The sequence below is a fragment of the Scyliorhinus torazame genome, chromosome 9 (genome assembly GCF_047496885.1).
Source record: "Scyliorhinus torazame isolate Kashiwa2021f chromosome 9, sScyTor2.1, whole genome shotgun sequence".
Classification (NCBI taxonomy): domain Eukaryota; kingdom Metazoa; phylum Chordata; class Chondrichthyes; order Carcharhiniformes; family Scyliorhinidae; genus Scyliorhinus; species Scyliorhinus torazame.
The window spans coordinates 207469293-207492975 of NC_092715.1; the positions used below are offsets into that span (position 1 = coordinate 207469293).

Consider the following 23683-nt stretch of genomic DNA (forward strand, 5'->3'; position numbering starts at 1 on the left):
AGATTCCTATATACTTTTGAAATAAGTTAACGAGGAAACAAAAGTCAAGTGAAAGCATTTTTACATCAAGGAAAAGATTTGTATTTACATTTTTAGCATGATAAACTTATAAGTTTATCAAGATGGAATGTCACTGTTGTAGTCCTGTTGGTCTACAAAATGGCCCTCAAGGATGTCCCAAAGGTAGGGCGAGACATTCAACTATGACTGTGATGCAGGATTTTTTTTCCCTTTTCAATTTATTACAAATAGTAGTTTGTTCAAATACAAAGTTAGAGATTTTCTTATATTATTGCACTGTTGCTATCTTGAAAGAAAGCTACAGTATTTGAATTCTTGTAACTTGCACTGGTCTATTGCAAAACTGCTTGTGAAATTCCACATACCATGTGCAAAAAACATCAGCAATCTATTAATAGCAGCATTATCCCTTCATGCCCAGCCTTCATCATGCAGCCCAAGAAATTATTTCACCAAAGCTTAATTTATTCAGTCTCCAACCTTGCCACAAAATTAACAAGAGAGAAATTTGTGTCCTTTTAGTAACCTGTACATCATGTGCCGTCTCTCGACTTTCACATTGATTTTTATCCAGTAAAATGGTGCGTGAATCACAGGCTAGAGCCTTGACCATCCAATAGGATGCAAAATAAACATAAGAATTGAGTTTTCTCTCCCTTCCAATTTCAACTTGGAATCCAACAAGTGATTCAAGAGTAACTGTCAATATTTGGCCATATCTGCCAACAAAGGAAGTCGCAGTCATGCTTAGGGTTTCAAGGCAGGATGACTGAATGACATTCCAATATTACATCAACTGACTGCAAATAAGAATTGTATCAATCTTAAAGTCACTTTTGCAAAGAGGAGATTTATAATCTGAAGATATGTAACTATTCTAGAGTTTGAGTGTATCTTTTTCTGCACAATAAGAATTATCAATTACATGAGCCTTCTTAGAGTGAACTTCTTTCCAAGGTTTTTCCAGGTTATGGGAAAACGAACAATGAAATTTGGCCAAATGTCTATTGTGCAATTTCATTAGTTTGAATTTGTCTTCTGCAAGATTTCCCGAGTCCTCACCCGCTACAAAGTATTTGACCAGCCATGACCACAGATCAAAAAACTGAAAGTGCACTGCCCATCATTTCCTGTCTATTGGAATCAATTTTAAAAATCATTGGCAGTATTTTATGATTCATACTTATGGATCTCACCCCCACAACCCAAAAAATCTGTGCAGGGTAGGTGAATTGACAATGCTAAATTGCCCCTTAATTGAAAAAAAGAATTGGGTACTCTAAATTTGTTTTAAAAAATGATTCACACTCAGAGGGCCAGAACTCAAAAGTATAAACTTTTGTTAAAATCATTGCTATCGCTTGGTCACAAACATCTTGAAACCAAATATTTTGTACATTTCATACGAGTCATTTTAGCCAGCAAATCATGCTACTTCAGTAAGATATCAGCAACATAATTGCAAATAAAATAACAACCTGATCCACACACAAGTTGGTATTCATTTCCAAAATGCACTTAAATCGAGCATTTTTGTCAGAAACCATGGAGGTGAAATTAGGACAGGAGGGGAAACAAAAGGGAGGTAATACATGGGCTGGCAACACTGCATGCTGCAATACTTAAATTGTACATATAATCAGCCATTTACTTATATATCCCACATCCATTAAATTTTGGATATAAAATTTTTGAACAAGTCACAGACCGTAGATTTGACACTGCAGTACCAGTAAATAACCATAGTGCATAAGAAGTGTACCATATTTCCATTTCTACATCGTAGACTGATGGGGTGAGGTTCTGCAGTCTGCAATGTCAAAAATGAAAAAAAATTCTTATTTAGTAAAAGTAATCACTATATACCACTCTGAGCTTGTGTTTTGCCCAAACATTGGTGATAGTAAACTATGTATAACATTCTTAACACTGAAGTAGTTCATTATGAAAACATTGTTATGAGTCATTGCAGCTATTCTCTGCAACCCATGCAAATACCTTGTAACTACGCATTGGTTCAAAACTGAACACATTACTTTGTATCACATTTAATCTAGAGAAACTTAAGTATCATCCATTAAAATGAAAACTAACAGTGCAAAAGCTAACTGATTTGTTTTTCTACTGCTTATTTTATTAATTTTGAATATATAATTTATGATAGACTTCTTCCATATTGAATGAAAACTTGGGACAGTGCAATTTCCAACATGTCCATGGAATACAGGTGAAAACTACAATACCCTAATAATTGTATGGTAAATGCAGCAGGCACTTAAAACATAAATCAAGTAAAGTGGTCAACTAGCCAGCTGACCAATGAAAATTTTTGATTTGATAGGGTGGTCAATATTCTATAGGTAACAAATTTTGATTTTGTAAAAAATTAAATATCAGTGAAAGATGCACCATTAATGCTATGAGGATTTATGATAAAAATAACTTCTTAGATTCCATTTAAAAAAAATTATTTCATGGGCATAGTTACCACTGGCTAGGGAAGCATTTATTGCCCATCCCTAATTGTCCTCGAGAGGGTTTGAAAATAGTTCAGGCTTTGTTACAGTAGAGATTTTAGCATTAGTTCTGAAATGTTTATATAAGAGTGTTACTTGCATCTAGCCTGTTTGGCAGTATCAACTTATTTGCAAAATGTAGTGCACACCACCATCTTTGAGGGATGCCACTGGAATCTCAAAAAGTATTCCCAACTAGATTTATTTTGATTTCATCTCCTGTCTAGGCCACATTGCACTCTTAGGAGGTAAAAACATTGGGCCATGGATTTCACAGCTAATGTGAATGCCACTTTAGGAAAAACCGGACAGTAAGAAAGATGGGGTAAGCTGACATGAAGATTGCTCTTTATCAACTTCTGCTCCCACAGATGAAAACCACTTCTACTGAAATGTACTCCATCATTCAGGCTTTACAAATTATGACAGATATACCAATATACTAAATGAATGAAGCACATTCAAAACAAGCTTCCCAATGGTAAAAATAACAAAGACTAAAACAAACAGTGTGTATTACTGGAGAAATGTTCTTTAAGAGTAAGTGGCTTATACATTATACCAAGTTCAATATTGGTTTAATGCAGAGGTACCAAACGTTTGACCTGAACAATTTAAAATGGCCCATAGGGTGCGACGTAGGATTGCCAAATCTCCTAGTCATCGTTTCTCACATTCATAAACCTGAATCTTTTTCATTCTAGGCCATTGCAGATCCCCACTCCTTCCTCACAACATCTTCCCCCACCATACGGATATCCAGCACCTAATCAAGGTGCCTTGCTGCGTCAGAGTGCAACTGGAGCTTGGTGAAGCAGGGAGGAGGTGATCAGTCCCTTCTTTTCTGATTGGAGTAGGATCGGTGAGTCCTTCTGCTCTTTAAAGTAAAATTAAGGTCTTTGGGAATTTGAAGCATAAGGGGAAATAGAGACTAGGTTTCAGTACAGAGCAGCAAATCTGGTGAGGATCAGCCCTGCACACCTTCATTCAATCCAGAGGCGGAGGTCCTGAGGTGACGCCAGGATTAGAAAATGGAAGTGGAAGCTGCTGATTGGGTGAGTACAGATGATGAGTATTAATACTGCTATTACTGCTTATAGTTAGCAAAGTCTTTATTTTGTGGTTTATAGTTTGCAAGGGCTATATTCTGTATTAATGAGGTTAAGGGAAGAAGGACTCGAAAGTGCTTGATATTATTTAATTTTAAGAGTCCTTTAAATGTTCAATGGGGTAAGTCATGGCAGGAGAGCTCAAAGCTGTGGTCTGCTCCTCCTGCTCTATGTGGGAAGCCAGGCACATTTCCACTGCAGGTCGTTTCTTCAGCTGCAGCTCCTAAAGGTCAGGGTTTCGGAGCTGGAGCGGTGGCTGGGTACACTCTTGAGCATCTGCGAGGCTGAGTGCATCATGGATAGCAGGTATGATGAATAAGGGGATTCTTGATTAATAAGGGGATTCTTGATTAATAAGGGGATCAGAGGTTATGGGGAGAAGGCAGGAGAATGGTGATGAGAAAATATCAGCCATGATTGAGTGGGGGAGCAGACTCGATGGGCCGAGTGGCCTAATTCTGTTCCTATGTCTTATGGTATGGAGAGGTGGTCACGCCATAGGCTCAGACTCCACAGGCAGGAAGGGAATGAGTGACCACCAGACAGAGCAAGAGGACTAAGCAGGCAGTGCAGGAATCTCATGTGGCTATTCCCCTGAAAAACAGATATACCGCTTTGGATACTGTTGAGGGGAATAGCCTCTCAGGGGAAAGCAGTGACAGCCAATTTTGTTGCACCACAGTTGACTCTCCTGCAGAACGGAGGAGTAAAAAATGTGGCAATACAATAGTTGTAGGGGATTCAATTATAAGGGGAGTGGATAGGTGTTTCTGTGGCCATCAACAAGACTCAAGGCTGGTCTGTTGCCTCATTGGTGCTAGGGTCACGGGTGCAACCTCAAAAGGTAGTGAGTGATCTCAGTATTATTACCAGTGCCACATGCTAGTCAGAGTAGAAGTAGCAGGATATATTGGAAAGGTGGTGCATTAGATTCCTGGGATATTGGGACTGGTTCTGGAGGAAGTGGGAGCAGCACATAGTGGACAAGTTACACCTGGGCAGCACTGGGATTGATGGCCCAGGGCAAGTATTTACTGGTGTGGTTGGGATGGGTTTCAATAAGAATGGCAGGGGGATGGGAACCTATGCAGGGTGAAAGACAAACAAAGGCAGTAATGAAAGAAAGAACAGCAAAATGCAAAAACAGTAGGCAGGGCAATCAAGGATGAGAGGCAAATAGGGCCACAGCACAAAGTAAAGTTAGGATGATTAAACATGGCAAAAAGACAAGTTTAAAGGTTTTGCATCTGAATGCACGAAGCATTCAGAACTGATAACACAAATTGAGGTCAATGGATTGATCTCATATCCATTCCAGAAACATGGAGATCAAAACTGGGAATTGAATATTCAGGGATACATGACCTTTTGGAAGGACAGCAGGGAAGGAAAATGTGGTGGATAGCACTGTTAATAAGAGATGAAATGAAGACAGTTGTGAGAGACAACCTTGACTCGGATGACAGAAAGGGGAAACAAAAGAGGTGGGGCAGTTGCATTGCTGATTAGGGAGCAGATCACAGCTGTGTTGAGTGAGGACACAAGGGATCTTGCAGTGAGGCATTATGGCTGGAGCTCAGGAATAAGAAGGGTGAAATCACAATGGTGGGAGTGTACTTTCGACCTCCCAACAGTCCGCAGGAGTTGGAGGAGCAACTGTGTAGTCAGATACTGAAAAGGTGTGGAGAAAACAAGGGTAGTTGTGATGGGTGACTTTAACTTCCCCCATATTGAATGGGAATCCCTCGCAGCCAGGGGCTCAGATGGAGAGAAATTTGTTAGATGTGCCCAGAAGGGCTTTTTAATACAGTATGTTAACAATCCAACCAGGGAGGGGGCCATATTAGACTTTGTATTGAGGAATGAGCCAGGCGAGGTGAATGATGTTTCAGTGGGGGAGCATTTTGGGCTTAGCGACCATTATTCCAAAAGATTTTGAATAGTCATGGATAAGGACAAGAGTGGCCCACGGGTGAGGGTGCTTAATTGGGTGATGACCAATTACACTCAGATTAGACAGAAACGGAGGATTGTGTATTGGGAGAAGCTATTTGAAGGCAAATCCACATCTGACATGTGGGTGGCTTTTAATGACTGTTGATTGAAGTGCAGGACAGGCATGCCCCGCAAAACTGAAGGATAGAAATGGCAGGATTCAGGAACCATGGATGACGAGGGAAATTGTAAGCTTAGTCAAAAGGAAAAAGAAAGCATGCAATGGGTCTAGGCATCTAAAAGCTGGTGAAGCCCTTGAGGAGAACAGTAAAAGTAGGAAGGAACATAAACGTGGAATTAGGAGGGTTAAAAGGGGCCATGTCTTTAGTAAACATGGTCAAGGAGAATCCCAAGGCTTTTTATGCATATATTAGGAGCATGAGGGTAGCAAAAGAAAGAGTAGGCCCACTCAAGGCAATAGAGGTAAGTTATGCATGGAACCACAAGTGAGTGAAATTCTTAATGTATCGGTATTCACCAGGGAGAAGGACATGACGGATGTTGAGATTAGGGATAGGTGTGTGAACGATCTTGAGAACGTCAATATATCAAAGGAGGAAGTGTTGAGTATCCTAAATTGCATTAAGGTAGACAAGTCCCCAGGGCCAGGTGGGATCTATCCCAGGTTACTGCGGGAGGCAAGGGGAAAAATAGCTGGGGCCTTAACAGATACCTTCACATCCTCTTTGACTATAGTCGACGTTCCAGAGGACTGGAGAATAGCCAATGTTATTCCCTTCTTTAAGAAAGGAAGCAGGAATAATTCAGCAAATTATAGGCAGGTGAGCCTGACATCAGCGGTGGGGAAGTTTTGGAAAAGATACTGAGGGACAGGATATGTGCACATTTGGAGCAAAACGGATCAGTTTGTGACAGCCAGCATGGTTTTGTACGAGGAAAGTCATGTCTCACCAACTTGATTTGAGTTCTTTTGAAGAGGTGACAAAGAAAATTGGTGAAGGGCGGGCTGTGGACGTAATTTATATGGACTTTAGCAAGGAATTTGACGAGGTCCCACATGGCAGACTGGTACAAAAACTAAAATCACATGGGATTCGGGGTGGGCTGGCTTGATGGACACAAAACTGGTTTGGTTATAGAAGGGAGAGAGTAGTGATGGAAGGGTGTTTTTCAGAATGGAGCTAGTGGGGTCCCGCAGGGATCAGTACAGAGACCTCTGTTGTTTGTAGTATATATAAATGATCTGGAGGAAAATGTGGGTGGTCTGATTAGTAAGTTTGCGGATGACACGAAGATTGGCAGAGTTGGATTGTCAGAGGATACAACAGGATACAGATAGATTGGAGACTTGGGCACAAAAATGGCAGATGGAGTTTAATCCGGACAAATGCGAGGTGATGCATTTTGAAGGATCAAATCTAGGTATGAATTATACTGCAAATGGCAGGACTCTTCGGAACATTAACATACTGAGGGATCTGGGCGTGCAGGTCCACAGTTCCCTAAAAGAGGCAACACAGGTGGCCAGGGTGATTAAGAAAGCATATGGCATGCTTGCCTTCATCAGCCGGGGCATTGGGAAAACATGTTGGAGCTGTATAAAACCTTGGTTAGGCTGCATTTGGAGTATTGCGTGCAGTTCTGGTCACCACATTATTAAAAGGACATGGAAACGTTGGAGAGAGTGCAAAGAAGGTTGTTGTTAATAATAATAATAATAATAATAATAATAATAATAATAATAATAATAATAATAATAATCGCTTATTGTCACAAGTAGGCTTCAATGAAGTTACTGTGAAAAACCCCTCGTCGCCACATTCCGGCACCTGACCGGGGAGACTGGAACGGGAATTCAACCCGCGCTGCTGGTTTTGCTCTGCATTATAAGCCAGCAGTCTTAGCCCATTGTGCTAAACCAGAAGGTTCACCAGGATGTTGCCTGGTCGCAAGGGCGTTGGCTCTGAGGAGAGGTTGAATAAACTGGGATTATTTTCACTGGAAAGTCAGAGACTGAGAGGAGATCGGATGAGAGGTCTAAAAAATTATGAGGCGCATAAACAAGGTGGATAGTCAGGCTTTTTCCAAGGGTGGAAGTGTCAATTACAAGGGGGCACAGGTTCAAGGTGAGAGGGTGAACGTTTCAGGGAGATGTGCAGGGTGGGTCTTCACACAGAGAGTGGTGGGTGCCTGGAAAAAGCTGCCAGAGGATGTGGTGGAAGCAGGCACATTAGCAGCATTTGAGAGGTATCTGTATGGGTACATGAATAGGGAGGAAATAAAGGGATATGGAACAGAGTACAGGCAGACAGTTTTGTTTTTAGATAGGGCATCATGATCGGCACAGGCTTGGAGGGCCAAAGGGCCTGTTCCTGTGCTGTTCTTTTCTTTGTTCTTTCTCTTTGATGTAGAGTCCATTTGGGTAGGGACCAAAAACAGCAAGGGAAAGAAGACATTGTTAGGAGTAGTGTAGATACCCCCAAACAGTAACCGCACCCGCACTGTAGGAAAGGGTATAAATCAACAAATAATAGGTGCATGTAGAAAGAATAGAGCAATAATTATGGCTGAGTTTAATCTTCATGTTGATTGGGTTAATCAAGTTGGAACAGGTAGCTTACAACATCAGATTCATAGAGGGCATTGGGGATAGTTTCCTAGAGCAATATGTCATGGAGCCAAGCAGGCAACAGGTGAACTTGGATATGATAATGGGTAATTAGGCAGGTTTAATAAATTACAGCAGAGTAAAAGATCCCCTCTGAAGTCGTGATCATAACACTAGGGCAGCACGGTAGCACAGTGGTTAGCACAGTTGCTTCACAGCTTCAGGGTCCCAGATTTGATTCCCGGCTTGGGTCACTGTCTGTGCGGAGTCTGCACATTCTCCCAGTGTCTGCGTGGGTTTCCCCCGGGTGCTCCAGTTTCCTTCCACAGTCCAAAGATGTGCAGGTTAGGCAGACTGGCTATGCTAAATTGCCCCTGGTGGCCAATAAAGGGTACGTGAGGTTACGGGGATAGGGTGGAGGTGTGGGGATAGGGTGGAGGTGTGGGGATAGGGTGGAGGTGTGGGGATAGGGTGGAGGTGTGGGGATAGGGTGGAGGTGTGGGGATAGGGTGGAGGTGTGGGGATAGGGTGGAGGTGTGGGGATAGGGTGGAGGTGTGGGGATAGGGTGGAGGTGTGGGGATAGGGTGGAGGTGTGGGGATAGGGTGGAGGTGTGGGGATAGGGTGGAGGTGTGGGGATAGGGTGGAGGTGTGGGGATAGGGTGGAGGTGTGGGGATAGGGTGGAGGTGTGGGGATAGGGTGGAGGTGTGGGGATAGGGTGGAGGTGTGGGGATAGGGTGGAGGTGTGGGGATAGGGTGGAGGTGTGGGGATAGGGTGGAGGTGTGGGGATAGGGTGGAGGTGTGGGGATAGGGTGGAGGTGTGGGGATAGGGTGGAGGTGTGGGGATAGGGTGGAGGTGTGGGGATAGGGTGGAGGTGTGGGGATAGGGTGGAGGTGTGGGGATAGGGTGGAGGTGTGGGGATAGGGTGGAGGTGTGGGGATAGGGTGGAGGTGTGGGGATAGGGTGGAGGTGTGGGGATAGGGTGGAGGTGTGGGGATAGGGTGGAGGTGTGGGGATAGGGTGGAGGTGTGGGGATAGGGTGGAGGTGTGGGGATAGGGTGGAGGTGTGGGGATAGGGTGGAGGTGTGGGGGTAGGGTGCTCTTTCCAAGAGCCAGTGCAGACTTGATGGGCTGAATGGCCTCCTTCTGCAGGTAAATTCTATGATAAATAAAGCATTGGAATGTAATCTTCAGTTTGAGTGAGAGAAACATGGGTCAGAAACAACTGTGTTTAACTTAAAAAGAGGGGATTACAATGAAATGAGGCTAGAAAGTGAACTGGACGGTTAGATGAGCAGGTAAGACAGTAAACAAGCAGTGGCAGACATTTAAGGAGGTAATTCATGACTCGTATCAAAAATATATCCCAGAGAGGAAAGATTCTTTTTTTTTTTATTAATTTAGTGAACCCAATTCTTTTTTTCCAATGAAGGGGCAATTTAGTGTGGCCAATCCACCTACCCTGCACATCTTTTTGGGTTGTGAGGGTGAGTCCCATGGGGACAATGTGCAGACTTCACACGGACAGTGACCTGGAGCCGGGATCGAACCCGGGTCCTCAGTGCCATGAGGCAGCAGTACGAACCACTGAGCCACTGTGCAGACCGAGAGGAAAGATTCAAAGAGAGGGATAAACCAACCATGGCTAACTATGGAACGTTTAAAAAGTATTACGTTGAAAGAAAAAGCACATAAGGAGGCAGAACATAGGCTCCTTAGAAAGTGAATCTGGGCAGTTAGTTATGAGGACCAAGGAAATGGCAGAGGAGTTAAACAGATATTTTGCATCAGTCATTACAGTGGAAGGTACTTCGAACAGCTCATTAATACTAAAGAATACAGGGGAGGAATTAAATACTATTACAAGAGAAGTAGTATTAGACAAACAAATGGGGCTGAAGGCACACAAGTCCCCTGGCTCTGATGGTTTGCAGCCTAGGATCCTAAAAGGAATAGTTACAGAGATAATTGATATATTAGTTGTAATTTTCCAAAAATTCTTAGATTCTGTCAAAGAACCGGAGGATTGGAAAACTGCCAATGTGACAGAGTCTTTGTGTATATTTAAGGCTGAGAATGATAGGTTCTTGATCGGTAAGAGAATCAAGGGTTACAGGGAAAGGGCAGAAAAATGGACATGAGGAATTTCAAATCAGCCATGATCCTATTGAAGGACGGAGCAGGCTCGAGGGGATGAATGACCTTCTCCTGTTCCTTTCTCTTTGATCTTATAGAACCTCTAAGGGGCGAGTGACGGACAGGAGAGAGGTGCGGGGAGTAGGTTTGGGTGAGGCAATGGTGAACAGTGACTAGGGAGGCAGGAGACCAGGATTAGTGCAGAAGACGACAGGAATTGTATAGGGTGTAGCAGCATAGATTCAGAGAGAAAGAGATTGATAGGAGAATTGAGATTTAGATATAGTGACATCAGAGTAGGGAGATAAGAAAATTGGGACTGGAGAATGTTCCTGCAGTCAGGGATCAGGCCTCGGAGAAGAATTGGGAATGCGATTTGTGAAGGGTTTTGGGGGATGTAAGAGAGGACTGGGGAATGGGGTGCGGTGGGACTGGGAATCAGCATTTTCTGCAGAGCTGGGAATAGCAACAACAACATGGCACATGGGAGTGGTACAGAGAGAGGAGCAAGTAGAAATGAGGTGAGTGTAACTTGGGGACCTTATAGTGGGTAAACATTCAAAGATTATTTCTACTCGTGGGCAAATGAAGATTCCCACTGCATACATGGAGCTGCAGCCTTGAATTTACATCACAAGTTTGAATACAAGGAGGAATGAGATGTAGGATAAATAAGTATGGGCTGGCAGCAGCTGAATCTTTTTCCACTATGTTCCACAGAAGAGGAGGTAAACATATTTCCCCAACATTTCCTGTGGTCTCCAGTGGTTATTTGAGAACGGTTGCTGAACTTGAAAGACTAGACGGAGATTGAGTGACACACGCTTCATTTGGTCATTCTTAGATTTTAGAAAATTGACTTGAAACTGGTGCGCAAGACTCTTCCTTGCAAAGTTAAATTGAACCAATCGGTGTAAAATTGGCACAATATTCCTCAATTTCTACCCTTGTGTCCAAATAGCTTTGTTGAATGTGACGCATGCCAAATGCCAGGATTCCAGCATATAAATTAAGTTTGACACCCTTTGTTTAGCAGACAAACAAATGTGTCACTATTGATGTTGTCATCAGACTATTTAGTACATTTGATATTCCTAGCTGATAGGAAAAATGAGAACATTTAAACCATATATGTTAAATATTGCACAATACGTGTCTTGGGATCTCATTAGTTCGACACCTCGAATTACATCGACCATTGCCACAATTAGCAACAGGCCTACAAGCACCAGTATTTTACTTGTGTTTATGCATCACAAGATGCTCTCTCCATACAAACTGCAGTTTGTTTTCCCACAGTTCAAATGAACGTAATACGCTTTTGGTGAAATCCTAGTGACAACACAAAGTTTAACTTAAAATATCCAACTTCCAATTTGTGTGGGGGGGGGGGGGGGGGGGGGCTGGGGGAAGGGTGGTGTGGTGGCAATAAAGATCTTAAGTAATCTGACAATTTACTGGTACATGCTGTTACAGGTCTGAACACTAGGTAAATAGCCCCCAAATCTTTTGAGTAAACCATGGTTTGGCACTTTGTTCTGTTCCTGTACTCCTCTGCTTAGGTAATTTAAGATACAAAGCCATACATATGTTCTTACCTTTCTTCCATCACTCGCATGACAATTTACATTTAATGGAGTGAGCAATGCCATGAGCTTCTCTTCATTACCGCTCCTGGAAAGGAAAACGCTTACATTTAGCGAAGAAAAAAATTCTCAATGCATTAGTGATTCAGCAAACTGAAGCAATTGAGTTTTGAACAATGCAAGATCTTACAGTCAAAGGCAATGAAAGGGGAATTAAATTTAGAAGTTAATCTCTGAATCTGGTCCTCGGAGCTATAGTGATACATGGTCGAAAGAAAAGCAGCTGTTAATTACAAGTTTGGCTATTGTGGCTCCATTTTAAAGCACTGTACATAATGTTACACAGCACTCAAACACAAGTAGAATGTGGAAAACATCTGAAAATGCCATGATGTGTACCATAGAACCCCTAGAGTACAGATGGAGACCATTCGGCCCATGGAATATGCACCAACCCTCTGAAAGAGCACGCTACCTCACTCAGCCCACTCCCCTGCCCTATCCCCGTAATCCTGTAACCCCACATAACCTGCACATCTTTGGACAGTAAGGGGGCAATCAACATAACCTGCACATCTTCAGACTGTGGGTGGAAACAGGCCCATCCGGAGGAAACCCATGCAGACACAGGGAGAAAGTGCAAACTCCACATAGGCATGATGTGGAGATGCCAGCATTGGACTGGGGTGGGCGCAGTTAGAAGTCTTACAACACCAGGTTAAAGTCCAACAGGTTTATTTAGAATCACGAGCTTTCAGAGCGTAGCTCCTTCATCAGGTGAGTGTATGGGGTCTCCCATTTACACGCTCCCATTTATTTTGGTGCGGGGCTGCGGAGAATCCAGCCCATAGGGTCTCCCATTTAAAACGAAAGACGAGAAGAAATATTTTTGCTCAGAGGATCATGAATCTTCACTGTACTCTGTAGAAGAGAGTTTTGGAGACAGGGTCAATGAGCATTTTTACGCTAGAGGTAGATAAATTATTGACTAATAAAGGAGTCAAAGGTTTTCAGGAGGAGGCGGGAATGTGGAGCTGAGGCCACAATCAGATCAACCGTGATCTTATTGAATGGCGGAGCTGGCTCGAGGGGCCGAATGGTCTACTTCTAATTTGTATGTTCTTCTGCTCATCTCCAAATGTGCACCAAATTCCATTCATCCATCACTCGTGTGGTTGCTGTCCTACATTTTTACACTGGATTCAGCAATGCCTTGATTTTGAAATTCTTATGCTTGGGTTCCTAATCCACTAATGGTTTCCCGAAAATGTAGACTGGAAGGGACAGAAAGAAAGAACAATAAGATGGCTTGGGACACTAGATCCGTTGAGATCCGTAAAGAAGTAAAGGAATTTAACAAATAGCTTGGAAGCATAAAGTTCGATATGAAATGATATTCAGGTTAGTCAATGCACACTATACAATTCACAGTGCAAACTGTTCAATAATAGGTAGTTTGAACCAACATTTACAAACCTTAAGTAGCAACAGCTACTGCTGCTTTGCTCTAATAAAGGTGCCACCAGGCAGGTCTCAGAAGACTATACAATTCACAGTGCAAACTGTTCAATAATAGGTAGTTTCAACAAACCTTAAGTAGCAAGTTACTACTGCTTTGCTGTAATAAAGGTGCCACCAGGCAGGTCTCAGCAGACTAAAAAGTCCCGAAAGACGGGCTTGTTAGGTGAATTGGACATTTTGAATTCTCCCTCAGTGTACCTGAACAGGTGCCGGAGTGTGGCAACTAGGGGATTTTCACAGCAACTTCATTGCAGTGTTAATGTAAGCCTACTTGTAACACTAATAAAAAGATTATAAGACCAGCACTTTGAGTGCATCATCTACGCTTGCATTCCAGGGCTGTATCAAGGAAATGTTGCATTGTGAGAAATGGCATTGTGATATTACACCCAGAGGTGGTCACGTTGGCCTGCTCTGTTGATACCTTGACTATTCAAATCAGTGCAGGGAGTACTGGTCAACATTCTTCTTTCAGCCAATGCCATGAAAAAAATAATGGTCACTAATCTCATTGGTGTTTGCGGCTTTTACTGTTTTAAAGTAGCTGTTATGTTTCCTTGCCTAACAATCACTCTATGGCAACAGTAATTATACAAAATGCTTCAAGGCATTTCAATGAAGGACAAGGATCTCATCGATATCTAAAATTGAGACCATTCAATCAGTTGCCTCTGTCACTTCCCACCAGGCCAAACGTCCTCTAAAGCTCCCCGACCACTGATCTGAATGTTCTCTGTTCTCTTTGATTTTCTTATATCTCCACTCATGCCCTTGACATGGGCATATTGTTCACAAGATCCAATTCTTTCTCTTTTGGCACTATTCCATGAAACTGCTGACTTACTATTTCTCTTTCTGGTCCCAATGTTAGCTATGTTGATAGTTCTCTTTCTTCCAGTACTATCCCTCCGTGTTTCATATTTGCTGTCATCACCCTCTCCTCAAAGAACAACCCTTGAGGCAACTGTCCTTGCAAAATATTGCCCCATCTCCAACCTCACTTTCCCCTCCCAAGTCCTCGAATGCGCTGTTTGATCCCAAAGCTATACCCTTCTTCCTGGAACTCTATATTCAGTCAGGTTTCCATTTGTTACAGTACAGTTATCAAAGTCACAAATTATATATCCTGACAATGTGACAAATTCAAACTAACCCTCTTCATTCTAATTGAGCTGACTGCATCATCTCCTTTAATGTTGCTCACCATTGTCCAGAGCGGAACTGGGCTCACCTCGTTCCATTCTTATCTATCTAATCGCAGCCAGAGTACCATCTGTACTGGCTAGAAGGGCCGGATGCCTCCTCCTGTTCCTATTTTCTATGTTTCCATTAATTGTCTTTAGCCCCTAATACAAAGTCTGTTCCCTAGCTACCAACTCCATCCATTTCGCTGACAACTGTCCACGGGCAAACTGGAATGTTCGTAAGCTTGGCATCAGATTTAGCCCCGAGATGAGCTTCTGAACACCTATTCACAAACCACTAACACTGTCTATTTCTGCTTTTGTAACATTGTTCAACTCTGCCCCTGCCTCAATTTATCTGCTGCTGAAACCCTCGCCTATGTATTGGTGAATTCTAGACTTTACTACCCTATTGTACTTTCTTTTACCCTCTGAAAACTGGAGGTTATCCAAACTCTGCTGCCTGTGTCCAGGCTCGTACTAAGTCTCATGCACCCTTGTGCTAGCTAACCACCAGTGGCTACTAGTTAAGCAATCAAGCAGCATCTTCATTTTAAAAAGCTCACCCTTATTTTCTATCCCTCTGAGACCTCACCTCTCCCTATCGCTGTAACTACTTCCAGTCCCATAATCCTTCAAGACAGCGGCCCTCTATTCTGGCTTTTTGAGCATCTCCCATCTTAATTGTTCCAATTTCAGCCGGGCATTCAGCTGCTGGGGCCATAGCTACAGAATTCCCTTCCTAAACCTGTGTGCGATTCTTACAATTTTTCCTGCTTTTGGACAGTCCTTTTTGATGAAGCTTATGGATATCTAGCCTTATTATCTCCTTAATAATAATCTTTATTAGTGCCACAAGTAGGCTTACATTAACACTTCAATGAAGTTACTGTAAAAATCCCCTAGTCGCCACTCTACTGCGCCTGTTCGGGTACACGGAGGGAGAATTCAGAATGTCCATATCACCTAACAAGCACGTCTTTCGGGATAACCTTGTGGGAGGAAACCCACTCATACACAGGGAAAATGCAGATTTTGTACAGTGACCCAAGCCAGGAATCTAAACTGGGATCCTGGCTCTGTGAAGCAACCGTGCTAACCACTGTGCTACCATGCCACCTACCTTGTTGACTTGGTGTCAAATCTAGCTCTGTAACGTCCCTGTGAAGTGCCTTCCAATGTTTTCTTATGCTAAAGGTAGATCAATATAATTTGACCTAGATGTGATTAGGATATACCTAAAATAAATTTATTTTTGTTTTCTTTATTCATTTTATGGGATGTGGGCGTTGCTGGTTAGGCCAGCATTTATTGCCCAGCCCTAGTTGCCCTTCAGAAGGTAGTGGTGAGTTGCCTTCTTGGAACCGCTGCAGTCCTCGTGGTGTAGGTGCTATTAGGGAGGGAGTTCCAGGATTTTACCCCAGTGACAGTGAAGGAACGGCAAACCTAAACCGAAAAGTAATTTATTTTAACCAGTAATACAACGGCAAAATTTGTAAAGTAGTTGGAGCAACATATGCAATCTTTTCAGTTATAAAAAACAATTCTGTCATACTCCACTGCAAGTCTGCCTCAAGTCAACAATTAGACAATAAATGGGAAGAAATGAAAGTGATAAATTCTTCCTTCTTAAGAAGTGAAATACTGTGTTTTTCAAGCATCAATGTTACAATGCAAATTGAGTGCAGGGATTAAATTGAACAGATCAATAGAGAACTTCAATTAAATTTTACTTTAGGAAGAAAACTAAATAGCATTGTAGTTTTACGAGTCAGTCAGCACAAATTTGAGAATAGCTTACATAGAACATTACAGCGCAGTACAGGCCCTTTGACCCTCGATGTTGCGCCGACCTGTGAAACCACTCTAAAGCCCATCTACACTATTCCCTTATCGTCCATATGTCTATCCAATGACCATTTGAATGCCTTTAGTATTGGCGAGTCCACTACTGTTGCAGGCAGGGCATTCCACGCCCTTACTACTCTCTGAGTAAAGAACCTACCTCTGACATCTGTCTTATATCTATCTCCCCTCAATTTAAAGCTATGACCCCTCGTGCTAGACATCACCATCCAAGGAAAAAGGCTCTCACTGTCCACCCTATCTAATCCTTTGATCATCTTGTATGCCTCAATTAAGTCACCTCTTAACCTTCTTCTCTCTAACGAAAACAGCCTCAAGTCCCTCAGCCTTCCCTCATAAGATCTTCCCTCAATACCAGGCAACATTCTGGTAAATCTCCTCTGCACCCTTTCCAATGCTTCCACATCCTTCCTATAATGCGGCGACCAGAATTGCACGCAATACTCCAAATGCGGCCGCACAGAGATGACTTGAATTGCAAACTTTGTCATGATAGTATTGGCAGCATACTACAAGGCTTATAAGTATAGAAGAGCTGAAACATGAAATTATAACTTGTGTTCTACCCAGGTGGTTTTAAATTGTCTTCAGGCATCAGGACATCAAGATTAATAGTTCAATAACATAACCAATGAATATTATCCCATTCTTTACCTTCTGAATGAGATGATGAATGTATTTATTCCTATTATTCAAGCTAAAATGGAGAACACCTGTAAAAATAACTTTTTAAACCCGCTACTACGTTCACAATATCCAACTCAAGCTACTTAGAAACCTATGTTCACCTGTAGAGTTTCTGTTAATGTAGAATCAATCTCACGGAAGGGATTGGGAACATGCGAGAGCGTAGCTCGACTAGTTAAAGCTGTGCACACACAAGAGTAGATCACGTAATAGGATACAGGATCTATTGGGATTTTGAAATCTATAGCCGAGTGGAAATCACACTTCCTGTTGACACATCTACCCTCCTAGTTCCATTAATGAGTCAATCAACCGTGCATTGGAGACTACACAGTTGCCCATCTCAGCGTTCAACAAGAGATAAATATCCTCATTTTCTTAAGAAATGTTGGCTGCCTCCTCAGGTAGTATCTCTTATTCCACTCCTGTGCGACCAAAGATTAATAAAGAGAGTAGAAAAAGTGGTTGTAAAGGACACAACACAAGTCAACTTGAGCATGGAATTTGACAACTTGCTGCTGTCTCCTCATCTGGCTATTTTAGCCAGCTCATTAACGTTGCTCTATTTTGTCTGAACCAGTAAAAGGCATTTGTACAAAATAATTTCTGACAGTGTCCCTTGTACAAGCAGGGCACCACTTATTCTAGTTTAACAACTAAAAATGCTGGCAATTTTAGAACAATACTCTATTCTGACAGACCAATTAGCTCAAACATTAGCAACTTCTAATATACTTCAAATGGCCATCTCATGCAATGAAGAACTACTTTCCACAGTTCTGACCCCTCCTTCAATTGACAGAATATTGTGATATGCAGTGAACTACTAAAGTCATCTTTGCAACCAGGAGGAGCAGAAAAGGAAATCATATCCAAGTGATTAACTGTATTTGGAGAAAGTTTGCATCGTTATTCAGTCCTCCCAAGTTTACAAAAGAAATAAAACAATCAAGGATCGGACATCTAATTGTTATCCAATTGTGGAAACTGAGTGAAGATTAAGTGAGGATTGTCTGTGGTGTTTTAATAGCTGTCACTGTCAGTACTTACATATTTGGGAGACTGCTAAACAGGCAAGCAGCACCTTTGGACCTGTACAGCAGTTAGAGTAAAGCCCTTCTGAACGGAGAAGAAAACAGGTAGAAAGAAATAGTCATAGGCATTAATCGCAAAGGAAATGGCTTTGAATCAGGCTCTAGCTGCTCGAGTAAAACACTGTGCAATATGAGATCATTGAATTGAAAGGGATGTGATCTTTCACAGAAAATATGCAAGATATGTAAACATTCCATTTCTTGTTTAGGTGTTTAAAAACAGGGAGGGAAGGGAAAACAGTTCCACCAGTAGTCTGAAAAACACCACATTTTATTCATGATAATTTAAGGCCGAAGCAATATAAAGCACATTTTGAGACTTTACCGACATGTTGTGCAGATAACACTTACCTCGCTGCTTCAAGAAGTTCGTCCTTCTTGTATTCACCTGTGTGATTGCAAAAAATCATATTATTAGTGTTATGAACTGAAAAAAAATACTGAAAGTCCACACCCTACTGGGTAATGAAGCACTGACGCTCGTAGCTGAAGACAGAAGCATCACGACTGCCTTAGAGACTGGTTACAAATCATACGGAGCCATTTAAATAACCAATCACTGCACACGTACTGCCTTTAAATACAGTTACTCTGGTGACAGGATCAAGAGCCAGGTTTCCCCATATCATGGTCACCACCTGTTTTTGACTGCAAATGTTTGTGATTACAGATTCTTTAATAATTACAATTATTTTCATGACTTACTGCACATTGGAAATTAATTCCTATGACTTATAGTTAAGATTTACTCCAACTTGCTTAAGCTATCTACTCAAAAGCACATTTATTAAAATTATATTGCAGCTAAGAAACAACATCTCTGTTTACCAAGTAATACGATTCAAAGAATGAGTTTGCTGCACAATGGAAAAGGGGCAAAGTTTAAATATACATTAATACTAGTAAAATATACAAAGCGGTTTTCATGCCTTGTGCTATTAACAAAAGTCGAAGAGGTATCCAAATCCTCTTGGGGTGAACAGGCAGCTTTTTAAGATTGTTTTTTTCCCCTTGGAGCCACCAGCACTAGATTAGCCAAGTGTAGCCCTGGGTTATTAAATAGGGGTGTGAGCTCAGGTTGAAACAAGGACAAATGTTTCTATGGCAATAGAGACACTGGCACAATAATTCCTTTAAAATTTGCCGAGTTTATTTTAGGCAACAGATATTCTCTATTAGAACACAAGAAGGGAAAGCAAGGTAATGTGTGCAGTACAAAGGAAAGAGAGCAAGCTTCTGTGCTTAATTCAAACATTACCAAGTTTGTGCTGAGTGCAATAAAGGCTCATAAAATGGGGATTGATATCTATCGCTGCTTAGCACATGTGCTTACACGTTTACATACACTCATGCACAGGCTGATTTTCTAACAGACATGGTGGTGCTACTTTCTTTACACAAAATACTAGAATTAAGATGGTAACCATGGTGACACTAGCTCAATTCCCTGAGCATTGGCTTTGTCAAAAACCGCCATGGAAACTAGCTTAGATGTAGAAGAAATATATTGAAGATAGATTTTTGAAAAGCCTGTTCATGAAAAGAACAAATTCAAGATATGCTTTCAAATGGAATTTACACAATGCCAATACTACTGTATCAATTGATTCTGTAAATTGTAATAATTTAACTGAATATAGAATATCAATTTTTTTTAAATAACAAGTTCAATACATAAGATAGCACATTTCTTAATTTGGTTTTATCCTTTTGAAGTTCAATTAGTTCTCCTACCCGACAGTAATGCCATAAATTTTGCATTTAATGTTATTCACATTCTGAACTCAACAATATCGAATGGTCTAGATTTCAATATAAGAGGCAATTTTAACATGTAATTTAATGCCAAAACAATTCGATGTTCAGAAAAAATATAATCTTAAAACGAGCAAACAAGTTCTCATCTCCGGTTTGGATTTTAAGAGCTTTCCAAAAATGTCATGTGACAAGATACAGCAAAAGATACGGCAATATGTATTTTTTCTCGAAATAAACCAGCCCAACAGCAGATTTGTCAACCATCACACTCCCACAGATCAGAGGTGCGAAAGTAGCACTATTGCTGTGGTCCAACTGCAAAGGTGGTACCAAAATATACAATTGCAGCATTAACACTGTGGCCAGTTTTGTGCCTGTTAATCGCATATGCAAATAAAGAAAGACTTGTAGATGGGACATGCTCCCACTGAAGCTGGTGGGGAGGGTTCAGACGGTGAAGATGACGGTCCTTCAGAGACTGCTTTTCTTTTTTCAGTGTCTCCCGATTTTTGTCCCAAAGGCTTTTTTCAGACGTATGAATGTGGCGATATCAAGGTCTGTATGGGCGGGTAACACCCCAAGAGTAAAGAGGACATTCCTAGAATGGGCCCACGGGGAAGGGGGATTAGCTCTCCCGAGCTTTATTAACTATTACTGGGCTGCCAACATATCGATGGTCAGGAAGTGGGTAGTGGGGGAGGGGTCGGTCTGGGAGCAGATGGAGGCAGCATCCTGCAACGGTGTGAGTCTGGAGGCTTTACCGACGGCGCCCCTGCCGTTCTTGCCGGCTCGGTACTCCACAAGTCCTGTGGTGGTGGCAGCCCTGAGGGTGTGGGGGCAATGGAAGAAGCATAAGATCTGTGACAATCACCAGTTTGTCCCGGAAAGGGGGGGGGGCCTGGCTGGGGGCTTTAAGGTATGGCAGCGGGCAGGGATTGAGAGGTGTGGGGATCTATTCATCCAGGAGGGCTTTCCGACCTTGGAGACATTAAAGGAAGAGTTTGATTTGCCGGGTGGGAACGAGTTTCGGTATCTTCAAGTGCGGGACTTTGTATGGAGACAGGTCCCAAGCTTTCCTTGCCTCCCCGAGGGGACTACTGTTTGCTGTCAAAAACAGGGGTTGGAGGTGGGAAGGTATCGGACATATACAGGGAATTGTTAGAGTGGGAAGGGGCCCCTATCAGAGAGGTGAAGAGGAAGTGGGAAGAGGAGCAAGGAGGGGAACTGGAAACTGAACTGTGGGAAAAAGCCTTGAAAAGGGTAAATGCATCCTCGTCCTGTGCTAGACTCAGCTTGATTCAGTTCAAGGTAGTCCACAGGGCCCACATGACGGTAGCTCGGATGAGTAGGTTCTTCGACGAGGTGGAGGGCAGATGTGGGCGGTGTGGGGGTTGCCCGGCCAACCATGTTCATCTGGTTTGGGCATGTCCTGGAAGGTAGGGTAACTCTGAGTCCAGAATTAGCAATATTTGGGGTGTTGGAAGTTCCGGGGGGGGGGGGGGGGGGGGGGGGGGGGGGGGGCGATATCCTGGCCTTCTCCTCCCTGGTGGCCCGGAGACGGATCTTGCTGAGATGGAGGGACTCGGAGCCCCCGAAGGAGTGTGGGTCAGCGATACGGTAGATTTTCTCAGTCTGGAGGAAATCAAGCTCACTCCAAGAGGATCATTACAGGGATTCGCCCGCAGTTGGTAGCCATTCATTGATTTCTTTCACAAAAACTGAACGTCAGCAGTAAGGGGGGAAAAGGGAAAAAAAGGGGGGGGGGAAAATAGGAGGCATGGTAATGTTAAATAAGGACAGGGAATTTAGTGTACGGGTAATTGGGGATAGGGCGGGAGAAGTGGGGTGCATGGTTTATTGTTTGTTGTTATTTTAGGGGGTACTTTGTGCGTCGACCCGCACGGTTGTTTTAGAAATGTCAATATATTATATTGTGAAAATTACAAATGCTTCAATAAAATATTTTCTTTTTTTAAAAAAATCACCTTTTAGAACCTCAGTGTGTTCTAATATCCAATATGCTTTACAGCCAACAAAGTAATTTTGAAGTATAGTTGAAGTATAGTCAACATAGCAATGTAGGAACCACGGCTGTCAATTTCTGTGCAACCAACTCCCAAAACAGCAATGTGATAATGACAAGATAATTTGTTTTTGTGATGTTGATTGAGGTATAAATATTGAGCAGCACAGTAGGCATAAAAGTAACCACCCAGACAATTTCCGCTCTCCAATATTGTTGTAAGTAATAAAGGTTTTATGCAAATGAAAAAAACAATTCTTTTTAAGCTTCCAGGAATTTGGGGTTTGCTTGCAGCAGGGACTAAGATGATGATGTTTAATTCCTGGAGACTCCGGCAATCCTGGAGAGTTGGCAACCCTAGGAATAGAATCATGGAATTTACAGTGCAGGAGGCCTTCCGGTCCATCGAGTCTGCACCGTCCCTTGGAAAGAGCACTCTACTTAAGCCCACGCCTTCACCCTGTCCCCATAACCCAGTAACCCGATCTAACCTTTTGGACACTAAGGGGTAATTTAGCATGGCCAATCCACCTAACCTGCACATCTTTGGACTGTGGGAGGAAACCAGAGCACCCGGAGGAAACCCACGCAGACACGGGGAGAAAGTGCAAATTCCACACAGACACCACGCAGTCACCTGGGGCGGGAATTGAACCCTGGAGCTATGAGGCAACAGTGCTAACCACTGAGCCCACATGCCGCCCAAATAGGGCATTCAATTGATTCAACGGTAACAGTACAATCACAACTGAATGTAAGACTGTTCTGTGAGCCACCTCAATAGTTTGACACAAACATGCAAAAAAGTGAAAGAAAAAAGCAATAACCTCACCAAGCCTCACCCAGCCAGTTTCCCAACTCTGACACCACTTGCTAACCGCTGACTCTCCTTGCAGACACAAGTGTGTGCTAATCATTTTTTCAGAAATCCACTTATAAATCAGAGGTTAACCAAACATCATGTCATATCGACCACAGAATTGCATAAGAAAAATCTATTTTCTGGATCACAGCCATCAATTCACAGAGTGAAGGAGAGAAGAAGCTGAATGAGAATGAATCCTTCAGAAACCTGATGAAAGCATAAAGACGACAAAAAAATATCCAGGATAGAGGAGCATCTGAAATCTTATTTGACTATTATCTTGCTCATATCAACTTTATGCAACACTGACTTTTGCCTTCTACGTGCCTTAACCATCATCAGGTTAAAAACTCTTTGGTTGGCGTGCCTGGTATATGCTTCCCTGATACAAAGACAAAGTAGCCTGTAGTTATAAAGGGAAAATTAATTTTCATTTAGACTGAAGCAGTATTTGCAACAGCTTTCTTGAACAATATGTTTTAGAACAAACACGGCAACTGGATTAAGTTAAAAGTAACAAACCAAAATGTGTCAATAATCTAATAAGAAAGTAGCTTGCAAATAGTGACCAGATGATTGAACTAAATATTAGATTAAAAAAGGAAAGTCACAACCTAGGCTTTAAACTTAATTAAGCTGCACTTCAAAAGGATGAGAAATAAATTGATCACGGTAACAGGAAGGAATTGTTAATGACTGAACCTGCAGATAAACAATGGGCTGGACTAAAAGTATCTGGTATGATACAAAA

At 42.3% G+C, this 23683-nt stretch overlaps 1 protein-coding gene across 3 annotated transcripts in view; it reads right to left on the bottom strand.

Annotated features, from left to right (window-relative positions):
• Window positions 1-23683, bottom strand: part of LOC140429706 (poly [ADP-ribose] polymerase tankyrase-1) — a 204039-nt gene that overhangs the window by 115233 nt on the left and 65123 nt on the right. For 2 of the 3 annotated variants that reach the window (XM_072517034.1, XM_072517032.1), the window contains exons 4-6: window positions 18638-18674; window positions 11947-12022; window positions 1784-1831 (exon numbers count right to left, since the gene is read on the bottom strand). In XM_072517034.1, coding sequence (XP_072373135.1) covers window positions 1784-1831; window positions 11947-12022; window positions 18638-18674 — 161 coding nt within the window. The remainder of the gene's footprint in view (window positions 1-1783; window positions 1832-11946; window positions 12023-18637; window positions 18675-23683) is intronic. The other variant, XM_072517033.1, reaches the window with a different exon arrangement.